Here is a 19347-nt window from a genome sequence, read left to right as displayed (position 1 = left end):
TTAAAGAAATTTTAATTTATCAACTCAGAATCTCCAGCTGTTAAAGGAAATTGTGTATCATTAGTTTTCATCGTATTGTACTTTTGTTATAACCAACCATGTAAAATATGCTTTATATTTCTGGATAAGCTGTATTAGGGTACAGTTGTTAGGGTAAAGGTTAACATAGTCAGATGGTTTGGGTTTTTATTTGGTTGTGCTTTAAATGATAAAACCAAGTGTAATTCTTAGGCGGAGAATTGAAGAAATGGAGGATGAATTACAGAAGACAGAGCGGTCATTTAAAAACCAGGTAATAATTCTAGTGCCCTACTATATAGTGCCCGGAATTCTTTGATAACTACTACAGGCTATTATAATGAATCTGTAAGCATATTTTGTGATGTATTATCTTTTTCAGATCGCTACCCATGAGAAGAAAGCTCATGAAAACTGGGTAAGATTTGTTTTTTCTTTACCTTATTTTGTGCATAGTCTCCCACAGCTGAATTTGGATATTTTTCTGCAATAGCTCAAAGCTCGTGCTGCAGAAAGAGCTATAGCTGAAGAGAAAAGGGAAGCTGCCAACTTGAGACACAAGTATGTGATTTTGATGCCTGTATTTCAGTGTGTGATGTCTTAAGGAATTGGTTTCTGTTTCATATTTAAGTCTTTCTTAAATATTCTTTCTCTATATTCAAGATTATTAGAATTAACACAAAAGATGGCAATGCTGCAAGAAGAACCTGTGATTGTAAAACCAATGCCAGGAAGACCAAATACACAAAACCCTCCACGGAGAGGTAAGGGAGCACCTTGTAAAGGGCAGCAATCTGTTTTCTGATGTAAAATGTATATACGTGACTTTTTGTTTCTGTGTGTAATGGCATGGTACCCTAGGAATAATCCCAAGAACTGAGTAAAGAAAAAAAGTCTGTCTTAAAATGTTAACAAGACACTGTCATCTTTAGGTCCTCTGAGCCAGAATGGCTCTTTTGGCCCATCCCCTGTGAGTGGTGGTGAATGCTCCCCTCCATTGACAGTGGAGCCACCCGTGAGACCTCTCTCTGCTACTCTCAGTCGAAGAGATATGCCTAGAAGTGAATTTGGTGAGCATTCACGTGTTTCCTTGCAATACTCTTTTGGGTGGTTTTTTCCCTTTTATTTGAGAATTCTAATGCAAACATTTTAGAATTCAGGTCTTTCCAGTATAGAAAAGAAAATTTCTTAATTTGTCTTGGTGGATTCAACTGCAGGTATTCAACTGAAAGATTTTGCTTTAGAACAGAAGGCATTTATTACTTTCCTTTATTGTTTTGTTTCTTAGTTTTTTACTCTGAAGTATAAGCTTTTATCTTTCAATTAAAGTTCTGTGGGATTCCTCTACCAAATACAGCTGACACTTGAACAACACAAGTTTGATCTGTGCAGGTCCACTTCTATGCAGGTTTTTTTCAAAAAATATCTTGGGAAATTTTTTGGAGCTTTGCAATAATTTGAAAGAACTTGCAGATGAACCACATAGCCTAGAAATATAAAAAAAGTAAGAAAAATTTATGTATGTCGTGAATGCATAAAATATATGTAAATACTAGTCTATTGTATACTATTGTAAAATATACAAAGATCTATTTTTAAAAGTTAAAATTTATCAAAACTTGCACAAGCACAGATGTACCTGATACCGTTCACAATTGGGAAAAAATAAACACATGTAAAGATGCAGTTTTAAATCATAAATGCGTAAGATTAGCTGTAGTACATACTGTACTACTGTAATAATTTCATAACCACCTCCTGTTGCTACTACAGTGAGCTCAAGTGTTGTGAGTATCCGCTTAAAACACCATGTGATGTTAATCTCCATGTGGGCAGTTCATCTTTCCAGTTAATTGAGTATCACAGTAAACATAATCTCTCATGGTTCTTGTGTATTTTTCACGTTTAGTGCAATACCATAAACCTTGAATAACACCATGGGACCCATATAAAATGCCACTAGTGATGGTGGAAGTATTCTCCAGAAGCAGAGTCATGACACTACTAGAGAAAGTTGAATTGCTTTGATATATACCATAGATTGGAATGTGCAGTAGCAGTTATCAGTCATTTCAGTCAGACGATTCATCTTGTAAACAGACCATGTACATGTACAGTACAAATACAATACAGTGCTATAAATACATGTCCTCTTATGATACCAATAACATTTTCTTTAGCTTGCTTTATTAAAGTAAGAATACAGTATACAATATATATACAGAATATGTGTTAACTGTTTGTTATTGGTAAGGCTTCTGGTCAATAATAGGCTATTTATTAGTAGGTAGGTTTTGGGGAGTCAAAAGTTACATGTGGATTTTTGACTGTGCAGGGGATCAGCACACTTACCCCTGCATTGTTCAAGAGTCAACTGTATTATAAAGTAGCCTTAATAACTTTATAGTTTATGCGGCATACATGTTTGCACTTCTCATTACTATAGTATGAAACGCTGTTGAGTCTATTTTGAATCCTAAATATGTCTATAATACTCGGTAAGATACAGAAGTCAGATTACATATACACTGAACAAAAATCACCATGTAGAATACAATACATGGAAGTCGGTAGCTTGAAGTGTAGAACCAGAGCCATTAATATGCAGGATTTATTGTTCTTTCAGTGCAAGGCAGTTTTTATTTTAATTCTTTAAGACCGTGCATAAATTGTAAGTGATTTCCCTTCATAAGGATTGGGAGACCCATTTTTAATGTTGTTTTCCAGATAGACTTGAACCCTGACCTGTCCACAATTGATTATTTCTTCCAAAAAATACATATAAGGGCTCTGTTATTTCTTTCTCAAGGATCAGTGGACGGGCCTCTACCTCATCCTCGATGGTCAGCTGAGGCATCTGGGAAACCCTGTCCTTCTGGTAAGGGAGCAAGAGAGTGTTCAAAGAGTCTAAAACCATGCAGGAAGTGGTGAGAGGAATTTTTTTTTTTTTTTTTTTTTAATCCTCCTCACAGAGTACACAAGTCAGAATAAATCTAAATCAGTTCTCTGGTCTTTAACAGATCCAGGATCTGGTACAGCTGCCATGATGAACAGCAGCTCAAGAGGTTCTTCCCCTAACAGGGTAATCGATGAAGGCAAGGTAAATGCACCCATTTTGAATAATTAGTTATTTCAGGACATTTAGCTTTTCCTACAACTCTGTCTTTGCCTCATCTCCTATTTGTGTGTTCTACCTGTACTATCTCATTTATTTTTTAAAAAAGCAAACTGTTCTGCAAGAGCCTGAAGTCCCCTCAGTTCCCAGCATTACATCTTTGGCTGAGCGTCCAGTAGCAGTAAGTACTTAGAAGTATGGACTGAACTGGGCTATAAGTTGCATGGCAATATTGATCTTACTTTTATCCTTGAGTTGGGAGTGTTGCTGAAATCTGATGGATTCATTGGCCTTTTCTCCTCTCTCCTGTTTGGTTAGACATTTAACCTGTGTAGAGCATCTGCTGTAACTGAAATTAACTTAAACAAAAGTGAAAAGTCCCCACTCGTGTGTGTTTCAGTGTTTAATGCTGTTAGGCAAAGTAAATTCATTGTAAATTGTGTAATTCATTACTATGTCTTCATTTGGAAGTGTGCTATTTAAGAATACCTCCAATTGTATACTAGGCAAACCCTATTTTGAATGGTCTGAAATTACAGATTGATAACAGAAGAATGTTTGCTGGAAGTGAAATACTGAATAGTGGAAGTCTATAATTACCCATTGAGCCAGTTCCCAGCAGTGTCCTTAAACAGTGTTCACATAAGTGTATTCTCTTGTAACTTGTGTAGCTGTTATGGCTGGTAAGTCCTCTGATCATACCTCACCGTGATTCTCTACATTGAAATTAAAATAAGTTTAATGATTGAGAGTTTCCAACCCACTTTCCCATAGGAAATGATTTATCAGTATCTCATAGTAGACAGTATTACTAGTGAATGAAGGTAAATAGAGCTGTGCCTGTATAATTTGTGTACATAACATTGTTTCTCTTGGAAAATACTTCCAAGTTCCAGCAGAGGACTCCAGGAATACACATCTCTTGAGAAATGTTTTTATCCAAGGGCAGCTTGGATAAGACCCAAGACCCCTTTGAAGTAGGAGACTTCAAAGAGTGTAGAGGCTGCTTTGTGAGACAGGAGAAGCAGAGGTGGAAAGAACGTGGCCTTGGAGTCAAACCTGGCATTGAATTCCAGCCAGCCTCTTACATGCTGTGTGACTGTCAGCAAATCTAATACTCTCTGTGCCTGTGTTCCTGCATATTTAGAACAAGATGGTCCTATTAGAGATTTAGAGATGTGATAATTCGAGTTAATATATGTAAGGCCTACGGAAGGTACTCTGGATAATCACTATTACATAGTAGAGAATGGATTTTTTCATTCCCATTCATTCTCTGCATCCTTAATATGGAAATTACTCTGATGGGAGGGATGTGCAGAGGGAGTGACTGCCTTAGAAATAGACGTATGAATGGCATAACTTCTATATTAGTCAGGAATGACCTCCATTTATAACCTGTGCGGTCCCTTCCATTTGCAGATGTAAGCAATAATCCGATTACAGCAAGTGTTCACTCCTGTGGTCTACTTTTAACCTTTCTAAGCTATCAGTGGTAACAAATGAGAGGGGTAGAGTTTTTTGCACTAATTCTGCTCTTCGGACAAATGCCTGGTATCTGCTTCATTGGGTTTTAGTTTTTACTGGTGTTGGTGCTTTTGTCTGTCATACCAGAGTATTTCAAAACTTCAGTTGCTTCTACTCTGCAGGTTAATATGGCTCCAAAAGGGCCCCCTCCTTTCTCAGGAGTCCCTCTCATGAGCACCCCTATGGGAGGCCCTATACCACCACCCATTCGATATGGACCACCACCTCAGCTCTGCGGACCTTTCGGGCCTCGGCCACTTCCTCCACCCTTTGGTAAGATGATCTGAACAGTAGTGATTGACTTGTAAAGCACATTCATCTTCCTCTATCCCTTGCTAATACAACTGCAATTGCAGGGCTTTGCAATGCAGTGATGAAGCTGATTGAGTACATTGTTAACTTTTCCCCAAGTTTCTTAGGACACAAAGGGTATTCATAATCTCCTGTGATTAGATGGGCAATAATTGTCTCTAATAGAACAAGGAAAGGGGCTATTCATAAAAAGCCAGAAATACTAAGCACATGTTTATTGAACATCTGTGGCTGTGTACTAGGCTCTGCAATGGATAGCAAGGTAGATAAAATATATCCCCTAATTAAGATGTCCTGTAGGTCACAAATATACACAGTCTACAACATAAAGCTTCTAATCACCCATAATGGAAGCATAAGCAGTAGGTCACAGGATATTAGGGAAAGATACAAACCTTCAATCCTCACCTTGGGAATACAAAGGAAGGAGATACGAAAGAGAAGGTAGAATTTAACAGCTATCTAATGAATGCTGCTGAATTTAATTAGATGCAGCTGGAAGGCCTTTTCCAGCAGGGCAAGCACCTTAATTTCTATGGCATTTTTAGCTCCATCTTGAGCTACTGCATAATTTTTTTTTTTTTTTTTTTTTTTTGAGATGGAGTCTCGCTTGTTGCCCGGGCTAGAGTGCAGTGGCACGATCTCGGCTCACTGCAAGCTCCCGGGTTCACGCCATTCTCCTGCCTCAGCCTCCTGAGTAGTTGCGACTATAGGCACCCGCCACCACGCCCAGCTAATTTTTTGTATTTTTAGTAGAGACGGGGTTTCACCGTGTTAGCCAGGATTGTCTCGATCTCCTGACCTCGTGATATGCCCGCCTCGGCCTCCCAAAGTGTACTGCATAAATTTGTAACTGATACACAGTAGTTAATGGAATTTATCAAAATTTTTATTGCAATGAAGCCATATTTAGTCTGTCTTGGTATGGTGGAGTGCAAATCTATCTTTTTTTAAGATAAAGATGATAGGTCAGGCACAGTGGCTCATGCTTGTAATCCCAGCACTTTATGAATCCCACCATTCATTAGATGAGGCTGAGGCAAGTGGATCCCTTGAGTCTAGGAGTTTGAGACCAGCGTGGGCAACATGGTGAAACCGCCATCTCTACAAAAAATACAAAAATTAGCTGGGAATGGTGGCATCCATCTGTAGTCCCAGCTACTCGGGAGTCTGAAGTGGGAGGATCGATTGAGTCCAGGAGATTGAGGCTGCAGTGAGCCATGATCACTCCACTACGCTCCAGTCTGGGTGACAGGCAAGACTCTGCCTCCAAAAAAACAAGAAAGGATGACAGACCGTATTAACATACCTGGCATTATCTTAATATAGATATGTTCCTAGGAATTTACTAGAAATAATTTTTGTTTTCCAGGCCCTGGTATGCGTCCACCACTAGGCTTAAGAGAATTTGCACCAGGCGTTCCACCAGGAAAACGGGACCTGCCTCTCCACCCTCGGGAATTTTTACCTGGACACACACCATTTAGACCTTTAGGTCCACTTGGCCCAAGAGAGTACTTTATTCCTGGTGCCCGATTACCACCCCCAACCCATGGTCCCCAGGATTACCCACCACCACCTGCTGCAAGAGACTTACCGCCATCAGGCTCTAGAGATGATCCTCCTCCTGCCTCTCAGAGCACTAGCCAGGACTGTTCACAGGCTTTAAAACAGAGCCCATAACTATGACCTCTGACATTTTGTTGGAGAGAAAGTGTACTGTGCATTATTCATTACAGTAAAAGATTTCATTGGCTTCAAAATCCAAAAGTTTATTTTAAAAGGTTTGTTGTTAGAACTACGCTGCCTTGGCAGTGTGCATTTTTGAGCCAAACAATTCAGAAATGTCATTTCTTCCCTAAATAAGACACCTTTTAAGCTAGAGCGTCCTTACAACTTTGAAATGTGCAATAAAGAATACCTGTGTTTTAGCTAATGTAGCATATGTAATTGCTAAATGATTTAGAATGTCATGAAAAATATGAACATTTCCTGTGGAAATGCTTTAAGAACATGTATTTCCATTATCCTGTTTTTAGTGTACACCAGCTGAATACGGAGCAATGGTGTTTATAAGCGTTTTTTTTTTTTTTAAACTATCTGGTCATAAAGACTGTTACGCTAAAAATGTTTACTAAAAGATCACTAAACTTCATCTCCCCTCTTGCTGAAGTTCTTTGTAGTAACAGCTCATAAAAATTTGTTATTAATATTTCCCAAGTGTCTGTTGATTCATTGGACTGTTATGAGGCTTGTGCGATTTGGGGAACATGTACACTCAGGCTCCCAGAACTGAAGATGGTGGCCGGTGGCACACTTCTGGCTGCTACCCCGTCACCTGTGAACTCTACAAGTGATGTCTTTTTATTTCAAAGAAGTTTATTTCCCACTTGTATAGCATTCACATGCTTTCTTTACGATCCTCATTGTCTATTTAGAATGGTTTTCTGAGAGTGAGTTTACATTAGTAGCAAGAGTTGTTTGACCTGATGTTCTATTGCTTTTACCATTCCTGTAGAAAAAGGGTACACAACAGAAAAATGAAAATGATGTGTCATGGCCATAAAAGTACAGAAATCTTTAAAATTTTAAAATGTACAGTCTCGTTTTCCCATTCCTTGCCACTGATTTTGAGGAATATAATAAAAGATTGGAAGAGTATAATGCCATGAGAAAGAATGATTTAGGACTATGAGGCTTACAACATGCCCTAGGTCACCAACCAAGGGTTGAAATCAGTTCTTTTTTAGGGAGGAAGGGTGGGGAGGGGGGGGCGACAGATATTATTCCAAAATTAATATTTAAACATTGGTGCTTTTATTTAAAAATCAATAACTAACCATCTGGAATTGCAGCATACTTAAAGTCTTATCCATTACTACACTGTGCCTTTAAAACAAAGTTTCTTTAAATACAACATTTCTAAGAACTAACTAACTTCAGACATTTTAATTACAGTAATAATAGCACTCCTTTTAAGGAGTTTAAGATCCAGACTAAAACTAAAATCATAAAAGGCTGATACTTTTGTTTGCTGCTAGGTTATATTCTTCCATTCTTTGAAGTCCTATGATGTAATATTTTTGAAACCTAGTGTATGTCTTGTCACTGTTGTGATATTTAAAAGATTAAGAATATCTTGTAAAAAGGAGTAAAAGCTTCAGTGTGGAACAATTTTCTCTTTATACTGAACAACTGAAGATAGATAGTTTAGAAAGATAAGGACTTTGAAAGAAGGCAACTCTGTCAAAGTTCATAAGGAATATATAAATTCTTCAGGAAAAGAATTCAATCTCTATGTCCTCCCATTTAATATCAAGAATAGAAGAAATTAAGAGGAAAACTCCACAGAAGAGCATAGGCCACTTTTAGCCATGTAAAATAAGATTAAGTCACAAATACAATTTTTGAATTTACCTGTCAGTCTCTTTAGGACACAAAACAATGCTGAAATTAATATGATTTCTAATTTTAAATGTCATTTACGTGTAGATTATGCCATCTAGGAAGATAAGTAGGAAAGGTAAATTAAATCTATTTTTAAAATTCAAAATTAGAGTATTTTTCACCTCTAAAGCCTTTTTTGGTGATTATTCTGTATCTGATATAATTGAAAAACTGGCAAGCTGTGGAGATTCCAGTGTAGCTTCTCTGAGAAGTTGTGAGCCAGTCCATAACTGCTTCCTCTCACATCCATCTGATTGCACCATTTCTGCAGCAAACCCCAAAGCAGGGCGCCAAAATGCAGATGGCATAGGGAGTATCATCCCTCAGTCAAATCACTTCTCCATCTCTAAAGTTTCACCTATTTCGGAAGTCATCTCCAACTAATTGTGTCTGGATTTAGTTGCTAAAATTGTCTTATTTATGAAGCAGCAATATTCAGCCTGAAGGCATTTCTGCTGTAGTTGTAGTGACATCGTCAATGGCTGATTTTTTTCATTGGAAAGTAAGTAATTTGTGGGATGTAATATATTCTGTGTCAACTGCAAGACAATCACTCATTTTCTCATTATATTCAGGTCTGAATTAAAGTTAAGCTAATCACGCAGTGTTCAATTTAAGCTTCTTTAATGTTGATGAAAGGTATTTGTAGTTCATATAAACCATACTTATGTGAAGGATAGCAGATGCTTCATATAAATTATCACTTTGATATACATATCTTATGGTTTATGAGAAAAGAAAAAATAATACATCGGTTTTGCTACATTTTAATGGTTTTTTTTAAGGGATTGTTTTTTAGGTCTTGTCAGCAACATCAAACAAAAGGTACTGAGTACTCCACAGGGTACAGAGTGCTGCCAAGCACCTTAGAAAAATTACATGACACGGAGAAAATGCGCTTCTTGCTCCTTGAAGAGCTTACAGTCTAGGGATTTGACAACTCACAGTCTTAGGAACTGAGTGAACAACAAAGTAAGGCAAATTCTTCATCCCCTAGAGCTATTGTGGACTGACTCATTTTAGAATTTGGAATTAATCCAATCAAGATGAGAGACAAGACTAAATTTGGCCGAGAATTCGTTCAGGCTCACATAGTTTGTATTAACATCCGTCTAGTAAACAGAATGGACCTAACAGACAACTGAAAGTAAAGACTAGATCTCTTGAAGTGCAAGGGCTAAAACAACTTAATTGTGGTTACTTATTTTAAAAAGCAAACATACTGAATGGTATGACTAGGGTGATTACACTAGTTTAAAAATAGGCCAGGTACTGACATTGCATTCCCCTCATGCATTGCTCATTTAAAATAGTGAATATTAAAATATGTGGGCTTTACATCTAACCCACAGAAAGCCCACCACAAATGTTCTGTGTATCAAATATCCACCTCATGTGTACTATGAAAGTTTTATTTATGCCCCATTAAGTCAAAAGTAAATAGTCAAATTCTAGTAAGCTAATGACCTGCATATTTTCATATGGATGAATGTCAGTATATCTAAATAGGAAATAAATGGCGATCCTATCTACCTATATAAAAAAAATAGAATATCTTTCCAGATTTTGCATACTCCTCACTATAAGAAGAGGTATGCGGGTTTTAAGGTTTCACAATCAGTTGTCAGAAAAACAGCAGTTATGCCTGCAGTATCTCGTTAGCATCTGACTCAATTATTTTTAGATTGCATGTTTAGAAGACATTGTAAACCCATCTAAAAATTTGTAATTACTTTGAGATGGTTCCAATGTTAACCCTAGAATCATCATCAGAAAGAGTAACAATGTGATGTAGAAGAACAGCTAATCAACATGACTAAAAATATGCTCATTTTCAGAAAAACAATCTGGTCATCTGGAAACAATCACAGCTACAACCTAGGGAACACTCCCATATGGGATACTGATCTGGCCAAGGCACACTTTCTAAGCAGGAAAACTATCAGATCAGGGTGAATTTAGGCCACTTCAGAGGAGCTGCCTATAAACATCCAGACAGACCTTCTTAGGCCACAGAACTGGTCCAATTCCTCTTAAAGCAGTTTGACACTACCCTACCCACATCAACCCAAAGCTTGAAGTTAAGTCAAAAGAGCATACTGGAGCAAAAGTGAACAGATGTGTAAACTCTAGCACATTCTTATTGCTGTATTAAGTCTGAAGATGAGCACATCCTACCCACAACAGTATTGTTCCAGGAAGCAGGGTAGGAGTAGTGGTAAATTAGAAAATAGACTATTAATTGCACAATTAATAGAAAAGTAAAAACATGTTTCAAAATCTACAATAAACCTGTATCCAAAGGAGTCCTATATGTCAGTGATGTGCTGGACTTTGAATTCTGTGGTACAGCTTTGCATTGGACTCCCTCTGGCCTACTGGTCTGGGTACGGCTTGCTTCCTGCCTGTTGAAGGGTGAATACGCTACACAGAGCTATGATGGTTTCTACTGAGTGGTAAAATTCACAGAAGTTCCAGGTTCATCATGTGAGGATCATTCCTTGTGCAAAGTTTGATGTAGATGAAGATAAAGTGGTTTCTTGGTCAATAATTGTAATTTCTTTCTTTTAAAGTCAGTGGGTTTCTTGTATCTGTAATCACAACAGAAGGATGATTGTTTAAAATACTTTGATAACTGAACTCTTCCAAGGTTAAATACTGGATATGGGGGATTAAGAAGAAATAGATACTAGTCACCATCAAATTAGTACTAACTCTATATGCACACCACTTACAGTTCTATTACAATTGGCCCAGGTTTAATTTCATCCATCTCCATGAAAGCAAAACACTTGGTGCTGGTAAACCTTTTTTTAGGCTTGTAGTGTTTGAATTCAAAGAAGATAGCTGCACCTAAGGAATTAAAACAAGCCACATAAACCACAGATAGCACATTTCTTGTGTGTCAATTCATTTTCTTTGATCACCAGAAGCATATGAACAGCTACAGCTGGCATAATTTGACAAAACAACTTGTGCCAGTCTCAATGATTTGACAGTAACTTACTATGGTTGTCACCCCAAACTCGTCTGTATCTGAGGAGAGTGACATTTCTCCTTATCATCCAATTCTACAAACTATAGCAAAACTTCTTGAGCTAGACTGCTTCAAGAACGTATAACAGTTATGTACACAGGTAGAATCATAAGCTGCTATAAACTACGAAATGCCACAGAAGAACAAAGAAGATACTTCAATACACATAGAAACTCATTAGGTAGAAAATGCATTTAAAAGAGTTCCTAAAAAAATTTAAGCTTGAATTATTTCCCTTACCCTGAAACAAAAACTCAAAATTCAATCTTGGGGTATTTTGGAATTCAAACAACATAAATCACATGCTGGCTGAGCTGTAAAATGTTATCTCTTTCCTTAATACCTTTTGCAGTATTCAAAGCACTGTTGTGATGTTTTTTCTGGAACTGCATGTTTGTGTCAAGGCAGTGCTGTAGAAGACAAAAGGTTCAAAGAGCAAATCTATTTATTCTGCCACTCTCCTCCAATGAGCAAGTGATAATGAGAAATTTAGACAGTTCTGGCCAGGTGCGGTGGCTCATGCCTGTAATCCCAGCATTTTGGGAGGCAGAGGTGGGCAGATCACTTGAGCCCAGCAGTTTGAGACCAGCCTGGGCAACATGGTAAGACCCCACCTCTACAAAAAAATTTTAAAAATAGCCGGGCTTGGTGGCAGGTGCCTGTAGTCCCAGCTACTCGGGAGGCTGAGAAGGGAGGACTGCCTGAGCCCAGGGAGACTGAGGCTGCAGTGAGCCATGATCATGCCACTGTGCCCCAGCCTGTGTGACAAAGCAAGACTCTGTTTCAAAAAAAGAAAAAAATAAGCAATTTAGACAGTCCTATGTCCCCAAAGTCCAACAGATAAACTCTTCCCCCAATCCTGCAGAAAAAAGCTAAAAATGGAGAAATAAGTTGCCTCATCAATGTGGCCAAGAAAAATGAATTTCTAAAGAAGGCATGGAAAGTGAAGGAAGTAAGTCAGTGTCTCACTCTTCACTGGCTACTTCTAAATACTGCCTTAACCAGAGCAGTCCAGGAGCTTGGCTTTCAAAGACAACATACATTTTATACTGTCACTGATGACAAAACCCACAAGTCACTAGAAGTTTAGCAGTGTTCAGAAATGTGTGTACAGCATTGGCACTTGGGTCCAAATGGACCACGTCACATGGCAAGGGAGGAAAGAAAAACCAATTGCTCAGGAGACAACGGGATGTGGTTGAGAGAGAGATGGGCATATTCAGCCATCTACTCCCAACACGCTCGAAAGGATTACAATAGTTAGGTTACTGGTAACATCTCTTCCCTAGGTGTGTGACCTTGCCATTTCCACAAACGGTGGCTTCTCTTCTCCCTCCCACAACACTCAGAGGCATTCTGTCATTAAAAAACCTCAAAGATTTTTAAGATAGCGGAGTCTTTTCAGCTAGGAAACCCATCTCCTCCTCATGATCGTGTCTTGAGGTTTGAATAAATGTGAATGATAAAGTCACGTTTCAAAACAATGCTAAAGTTCAAATATGTTACCATCATTTTGAGGAAGTTAAATTATTAATCTGCATCACCTGTAAATAATATATTTCCTGCATCCCTCATCATGCTTTTTATAAGAAAGAACAAAACATAAAACAAGAATATCCTGGGAAGATTAAGTTAAAATGTTTGTAAACATGAAAGTATGGTCATTAACACTAATATCAGTTAAAACTACAGTAACGGTAAACAGTAAGTTTGAAGCTTGCGAAAACGAATAGAGTCAAATTTTGAATCTAGTGCTACTTTTATTATGTGGTGAGTCGAGTCATTAAGAAAGAACACAGTGTAATAAAATAGAAAAGTTAACCCATGAAACACTCCACCTTCTCCCCTCCACATCACAAACATTTCTTAAGGCAGCGGAGTTAAAGAAATGAAGCAAATCAACAGTTTTGTTCAGAAGACATACTTTGTAACTGAAATTTCTTCAACATTATTTATTAAGCACCTCCTACATACACAGTCTTCTAACACAGCGACTCTGGCGCTTTGGTGTATGTCAGAATCACCTAGAGGGCTTCCTAAAACAGACTGCTAGGCCCGTCCCCATAGTTTCAGATTCAGGATGTCTGGGGTTGCCACCTAACAAGGTTCCAGGTGCTGCTGCTGTTCCAGGCATCATCCTCTGAGAACCACTGTTCTAACAGAGGCACTGAAAGGTCTTTTAGTAGAGGAACAGAGGAGGCAGCAGCACCAGACTTGAGAAGTGAAATATCAAATATTTCAGATGCCGAGGCACTCACTTCAAAAGGCACTTGAATATCCTATAGAGCTTGAACATTTCAGAAACTGCAATTGAACCCTCAGGTGAGAAAGGGATTCTGAAGTCACCTTTTTGGAGAACACCAAAATTTTCACTGGGCAAAAAGCATGGGTAAGTATTTAATACTAAGAACTGTACTTGGAAATGTAATCTCACTGTTTCAAAAATTTGCTTTTGTCCTTTCCTATTTCCTAACAATTAACTGCAAGTTGTCGTTCTACCAAACTAGAAATCCTGGAAGAAAACCCTGGTTCTTAATTTTAAGATTAAAAAATCATCAGGGATCCTTAGGGTGCTCCTGCTTCTCCCAGCCCTTCAGTGTGTGAAAAACTTTGTTTTGTTGGTAAAGACAATAAAATTGTATTATCAAAGATTGTTTTACTATATAACAGTGTTATCAGACAAGTAGATAACAAAATTCCTAATTTCTAAATTTTAAAAATACGTATATTTATTCAAATCAATAAACACTATGTTACATTTACTTCTGCCAGATACTAACTATGCTAGGTCCCTCACATGTACAAACACAAATAAGATGAGAATTCTGTCCATAAGAAGCCAATTATTACTTAGGATTACAAACCTTTGGTTAATTTTTCAACATGCTTCTGGAGCTCAATGTCCACGTTAAAATGAACATATGTATCTTCTTTTCTTGAAGCCACAGGGGTATCTTGCACAGGAGTTAAGTCTATGCCATTCAGATCTAAAGAGAAAAGAAGTTTCTCTTTAGGAACATTCAAATATACAGACTTAAAAACTGCAGGCCAGGCACGGTGGCAATCCTAGCACTTTGGGAGGTCAAGGCAGGCGGATCATGAGGTCAGGAGATCGAGATCTGGCTAATACAGTTTCACCTGGCTAACACGGTGAAACCCTGTCTCTACTAAAAATACAAAAAAATTAGTCGGGCATGATAGGAGGCGCCTGTAGTCCCAGCTACTCGGGAGGCTGAGGCAAGAGAATGGCATGAACCCAGGAGGTGGAGCTTGCAGTAAGCCAAGATCGCACCACTGCACTCCAGCCTGGGTGACATCTCAAAAACGAAACCAAATGCTAAAAACAAAAAACTGCAAACTAGGTAGGGCGTGGTGGCTCACGCCTGTAATCCCAGAACTTTGGGAGGCCGAGGTGGGTGGATCACTTGAGGTCAGGAGTTCAAGACTAGCCTGACCAACATGGTGAAACCCCGTCTATACTAAAAATACAAAAAATTAGCCAGGCGTGGTGGTGTGCACCTGTAATCCCAGCTACTTGGGAGGCTAAGACAGGAGAATCTTTTGAATCCGGGAGGCAGAGGTTGCAGTGAGCCAAGATTGCGCCACTGCACTCCAGCCTGGGCAATAAGAGTGAAACTCCGTGTCAAAAAAACAAAAAAACAAATAAACAAAAAAAACCCCTGCCAACTACAGGGGAAATCCATATTTCGTAAGGATGCTTGCAGAAAGGTGAGAGGAAATTCTTGGGCTAACAGAAATTCCCATTTGGTGTGAGCAGGTATCTGAAGAGTTGCAGGTGATCACAGAGGCATGTGGAGGGGGCTGAGTGAGGGGATGGGAGATTTCGCGGTGGGAAGGAGGAAACCTATCTCAATCAGGTACAAAAGAAAGCTTGTAGAACACAAAATTTCATCTTTATAGCGAAGAAGTGAAAAGAACTTTTTGTTTTCCTTAGGAAATAGGCCACTATATTTTTGTCGGCAATAAAAACTCAGAATGTAAATAACATGCCTCAATGGGACCTTACCCCTAATTTCCAAACTTGATCAAGTGTATGGTTTGAAAAGGCCTTTAAATCTAACATTATCAGAATCCCCCTGCTGTATTCAAATCTAAGGACCAAAAATGGACATGAAAATTGCCAATGGAACCCTTCCATCAATGAATAATTTTTACAAATATTATCTAAATTCTCATTACATTTGTTATAACAACCTGTTTTATACCAACTAGACGGAACACTAAATTATTGTGCATGGTTTTAATTTCCTGGATCCAGGAATCTTCCAGTTTAATCAAATTCAACATGGACTCATTTAATGACTACTCAAGTGTTTACGTATTACGCAACACATTTGTCTTAGAGAACTTAAAACAATATAGTTCATTGATTGTTTCAGTTCTTAAAGATATTTACAAAAACATGTTTTAGTTCAACATGTATGCAAAGGTAACTTAACAGCTACTACAATATCATTAAATATCTTTGTGTTTTACAGTGTACATTCCTGAATGAGTTACACAGTTCTGTAAATGGCCAATCAAACTATAATGTCGAGTATATATACTTTCCAGTAGGCCACATATTTGATAACTGATAACATCAGAAGTTAAAGTTTCACAGCATTAGTGCTGTGGATCGTGGTCTCCAAATAATCCCTCTCTGTGGCCGAATTCCTTTTTATTTTAATTGGTACTAATGAACTTTTGAATCTGAATTTATTTCTATGACTGACAAAAGTTCTCTTCATTTGATTTCAGTCCCTATCTGTTTCTTTGACTTGCCTCAAATTACAGATTAAAGTAAACCACTTGGATTAGCTGTGCAGTTGTTTCTGGATAGGAGTATGACATCTTCATTCTCAATTGCCCAAAAATTATTTTTAAAAGACTGTTAAGTACTTTATAAAGAAAGTACTATATACAATGTTTGGCAACAACAAAAGAATTCAACCAATGTGGTTTCCCTCTGAAAGACTGAAAAGGTTAACTACCACACTGGATAGGAGAAAAAAACCAAATCCTAAGAATAATCATGCTTCCTAACCACAGTAACATAGTTAAGGATAAGAAATACTTCACTTGTTGAATGCTCCACAGGATTACATTCAGAGCAGGCATGCTATGGATCTGTCCTCCTCCCTGTCCTCACTGATCATTCACTTAAGGCCTGATTCTCATCCACCTTTGGAGGACTCTCCAATGTAGACCTCTCTCTCGGACAGGAAGGAGAGGGCCTAACGCAGGAGGGAAACAGAACACTGGGCTTTGCAAACAAACCTCCACACCTTTGGAAGGTGAGGGATATTCTGTTAACCTGTATCCTAAATGATGTATCTGCTAATAAAGATGTGTAGCCAGCACCCCAGGTGGGATTTTAAGAATAAAAAGATATACACAAAGAAAAACTTAAAAGCAAAACAATGTAAGTTATAAATAAGAAAATAAGTAAATCTCTCAAAAGTGTTCAGTGAAGAAGTGATGATCTATTCCACGGACTTTGCCTCATTATATAATAGAATGAACTAAAATGAGTTGTCACAGAAGACTCCTTGCCCCACCACCAAAAAAAAGCTGTACCAAATAAGAAGCAACATTATAAAATTCACCTGAGGGAAAAAAAGTAAACAGAGTTACTTACCCTTTACACTAACTGTAATATAGGGATCAATGCACTGCCCAGCATCTTTCAAACCAATTTTCTCAATTCTGATAGTGAGTAACGTCATTCCTGGTTCTGATGGCAACCTTGGTAATAAAGTACCTGGCAACAGGGAAAAAGCAATAAAAGCTTCATATCATTTCACAATAAGCATTTTAACAAACACAGAGAAGATACAGCCTTGCTCATAACTGACTTAATAACCAGCCAGGCATTATTTTGGTTCCCCAAACTCCCAAACACTTGGCATTATTTTTTTCAAATGTTTAATTATACATAAGAGAAATCTGCACTTCCATGTCTCATAGTCACCACTAAAGCAGAAATTATTCAAGTTTGTCAGAAATTCAAGTCACTCCAGGAAGCCCAATTATAAATTACCACATAATTAATAATAAACTCATATACTTTGTATATGCTCATTTATATAATATACTTCGCATCTCAGTATGAAGTGGTAGAAGAAAAAACTTTTAAAATATTTCTTATATTATCCTAACGTTTGAGAAATATAATACCAGAGTTGATCAACAAATCCTTTTAAATTACTTTTTTTTTGACACAGGGTCTCACTCTTTCACCCAGGCTGGAGTGCAGTGGCACAATCACAGCCCACTGCAGCCTCAACCTTCTAGGTTCAAGCGATCCTCCCACCTCAGCCTCCCGAGTACCAGGGACTACAGGCATTTGCCACTAGTTACTATTGATAGAGGAAATAATTTACAACTTAATAATTGTGTATTTAATGGAATAATCTTACAGTCTAATTTCCCATTCTTTTCCTTATGAACATTAAGGCAAAAAAACAAAACAAAACAAAAACCCCACCTGTTGAAATTGCAGTGAAGTTTAGATCAATTTTAGAAAGAATCACTTCTTTAGAAATTGCTTCTTCCAATCCATCAACTGTTACCTCTCAGCTTTTTAAAGACTTTTAATTTTCTCAATGGAATATTATTCTTTTCTTCACGAAAGTCTTATACTTCTTTTGTTGGGTTTATTATAAGATACTTGATATTTTTCTGATACTATTATAGACGTTATAATATTTCATTTTCTGAGCACTTATTGCTTATTTAAAGAGATAGGATCGATTTTTTAATAATACCTCTGCTGGTAGGAAGAACTGATTTTTATGTACAGATTTTATACTCAGGAACCCTACTCTCTTATTAATACTAATGACTTATCCATAGGTTCTCTTTCATGTTATAAATACATATTCATAACATCTGCAAATAAAGGGACAAGTTTCCTCCAATTTTATATTTTATTGCTTTTCTTATACTAGTACACTGACTAGAACTTCTAAAGCACTGTTGAGGAAAATAGTTAATAGTAGGCACCCTTGTTTTGTTCCTAATCTGAAAAGGAAAGCTTTCTATTTTATCACTAAATATGACTAAGGCACTAAATGTCATTATAGCTACCTTTTATCAGATTAAAATGTTCTGTTCTTGGTCTGCTAAGAAAGTTTTAAAATCATGAAAGAAATTAGAATGTAACTGAAAACTTTTTCTGCATCTCTTGAGATCATGAGATTCTTTTCCTTAATCTGCTAATGTGAATTCCCTTGATATATGCATCTTGCTGATTTAACAATATATTCTGAAAAAAAAAATCATGCAATAGTTCATGGAGATTTTCCTAATTATTGTCTGTAATAGTCCATGTATTGGCTGTTCATTCAGCCAATCTTCGTATGGCAGTTAGGTTGTTTCTAATATATTACTATTACCAAAAACACCCCAATAGAGAACCTGGTGTATATGCAAGTATTTAAAAAAATTTTTTTTACACGTTATTGGAAGTGTATCTTCAGAGAAAATTCCTAGGAACAGGATTGCTAAACTCAGAAAACTTGTATATTTTTGTTATTATTGAGCTATTGCTGAACTCTCCTTTAAAGGGACTATTACCACTTTCTATTCCCACCAGTGATGAATGAGCCCATTTCCCTATTGCCTCAGCAACAGTAGTTTTAATTTGCATGTCTTTTATCATATGTGAAGTTGAGTATCTTCTAATATGTTTAAGAGCTATTTGTATATCTTGGGGGGGGGTGTGTGTGTGTGTGTACTATCTGTTCATATCTTTTAACCAATTTTCTACAGTTTTGGGGGTGTTGTCACAACTTAAAATTTTCTTTATATATTAAGGATATTAGTCCTTTGTCATTTTGACTTTGATTATGGTGTTTTCTGACAGACAAAAGAGAGAAGTTCCTTT

General features: G+C 37.4%; 2 protein-coding genes across 6 annotated transcripts in view; one reads left to right on the top strand and one right to left on the bottom strand.

Annotated features, from left to right (window-relative positions):
- Window positions 1-9020, top strand: part of MIA3 (MIA SH3 domain ER export factor 3) — a 55078-nt gene extending 46058 nt beyond the window's left edge. Inside the window, exons 15-24 of one of the 4 annotated variants that reach the window (XM_017869979.1) lie at window positions 232-292; window positions 401-436; window positions 512-579; window positions 682-782; window positions 951-1088; window positions 2828-2896; window positions 3039-3118; window positions 3243-3314; window positions 4783-4933; window positions 6345-9020. In XM_017869979.1, coding sequence (XP_017725468.1) covers window positions 232-292; window positions 401-436; window positions 512-579; window positions 682-782; window positions 951-1088; window positions 2828-2896; window positions 3039-3118; window positions 3243-3314; window positions 4783-4933; window positions 6345-6655 — 1087 coding nt within the window. In that variant the 3' untranslated portion in view covers window positions 6656-9020. The remainder of the gene's footprint in view (window positions 1-231; window positions 293-400; window positions 437-511; window positions 580-681; window positions 783-950; window positions 1089-2827; window positions 2897-3038; window positions 3119-3242; window positions 3315-4782; window positions 4934-6344) is intronic. The other 3 variants (XM_017869977.1, XM_017869980.1, XM_017869978.1) reach the window with 3 other exon arrangements.
- Window positions 9021-9026: 6 nt separating this feature from the next.
- AIDA (axin interactor, dorsalization associated) overlaps window positions 9027-19347 on the bottom strand; it is a 42940-nt gene continuing 32619 nt past the window's right edge. For both annotated transcript variants that reach the window (XM_017869992.1, XM_017869991.1), the window contains exons 7-10: window positions 17098-17220; window positions 14321-14443; window positions 11155-11272; window positions 9027-11010 (exon numbers count right to left, since the gene is read on the bottom strand). In XM_017869992.1, coding sequence (XP_017725481.1) covers window positions 10914-11010; window positions 11155-11272; window positions 14321-14443; window positions 17098-17185 — 426 coding nt within the window. In that variant the 5' untranslated portion in view covers window positions 17186-17220 and the 3' untranslated portion in view covers window positions 9027-10913. The remainder of the gene's footprint in view (window positions 11011-11154; window positions 11273-14320; window positions 14444-17097; window positions 17221-19347) is intronic.

This window comes from Rhinopithecus bieti, unplaced genomic scaffold, assembly GCF_001698545.2.
Source record: "Rhinopithecus bieti isolate Rb0 unplaced genomic scaffold, ASM169854v2 scaffold_1673, whole genome shotgun sequence".
Classification (NCBI taxonomy): domain Eukaryota; kingdom Metazoa; phylum Chordata; class Mammalia; order Primates; family Cercopithecidae; genus Rhinopithecus; species Rhinopithecus bieti.
Note: the sequence above shows the minus strand (reverse complement) of the source record. Positions and strands in the feature narration are given on the sequence as shown.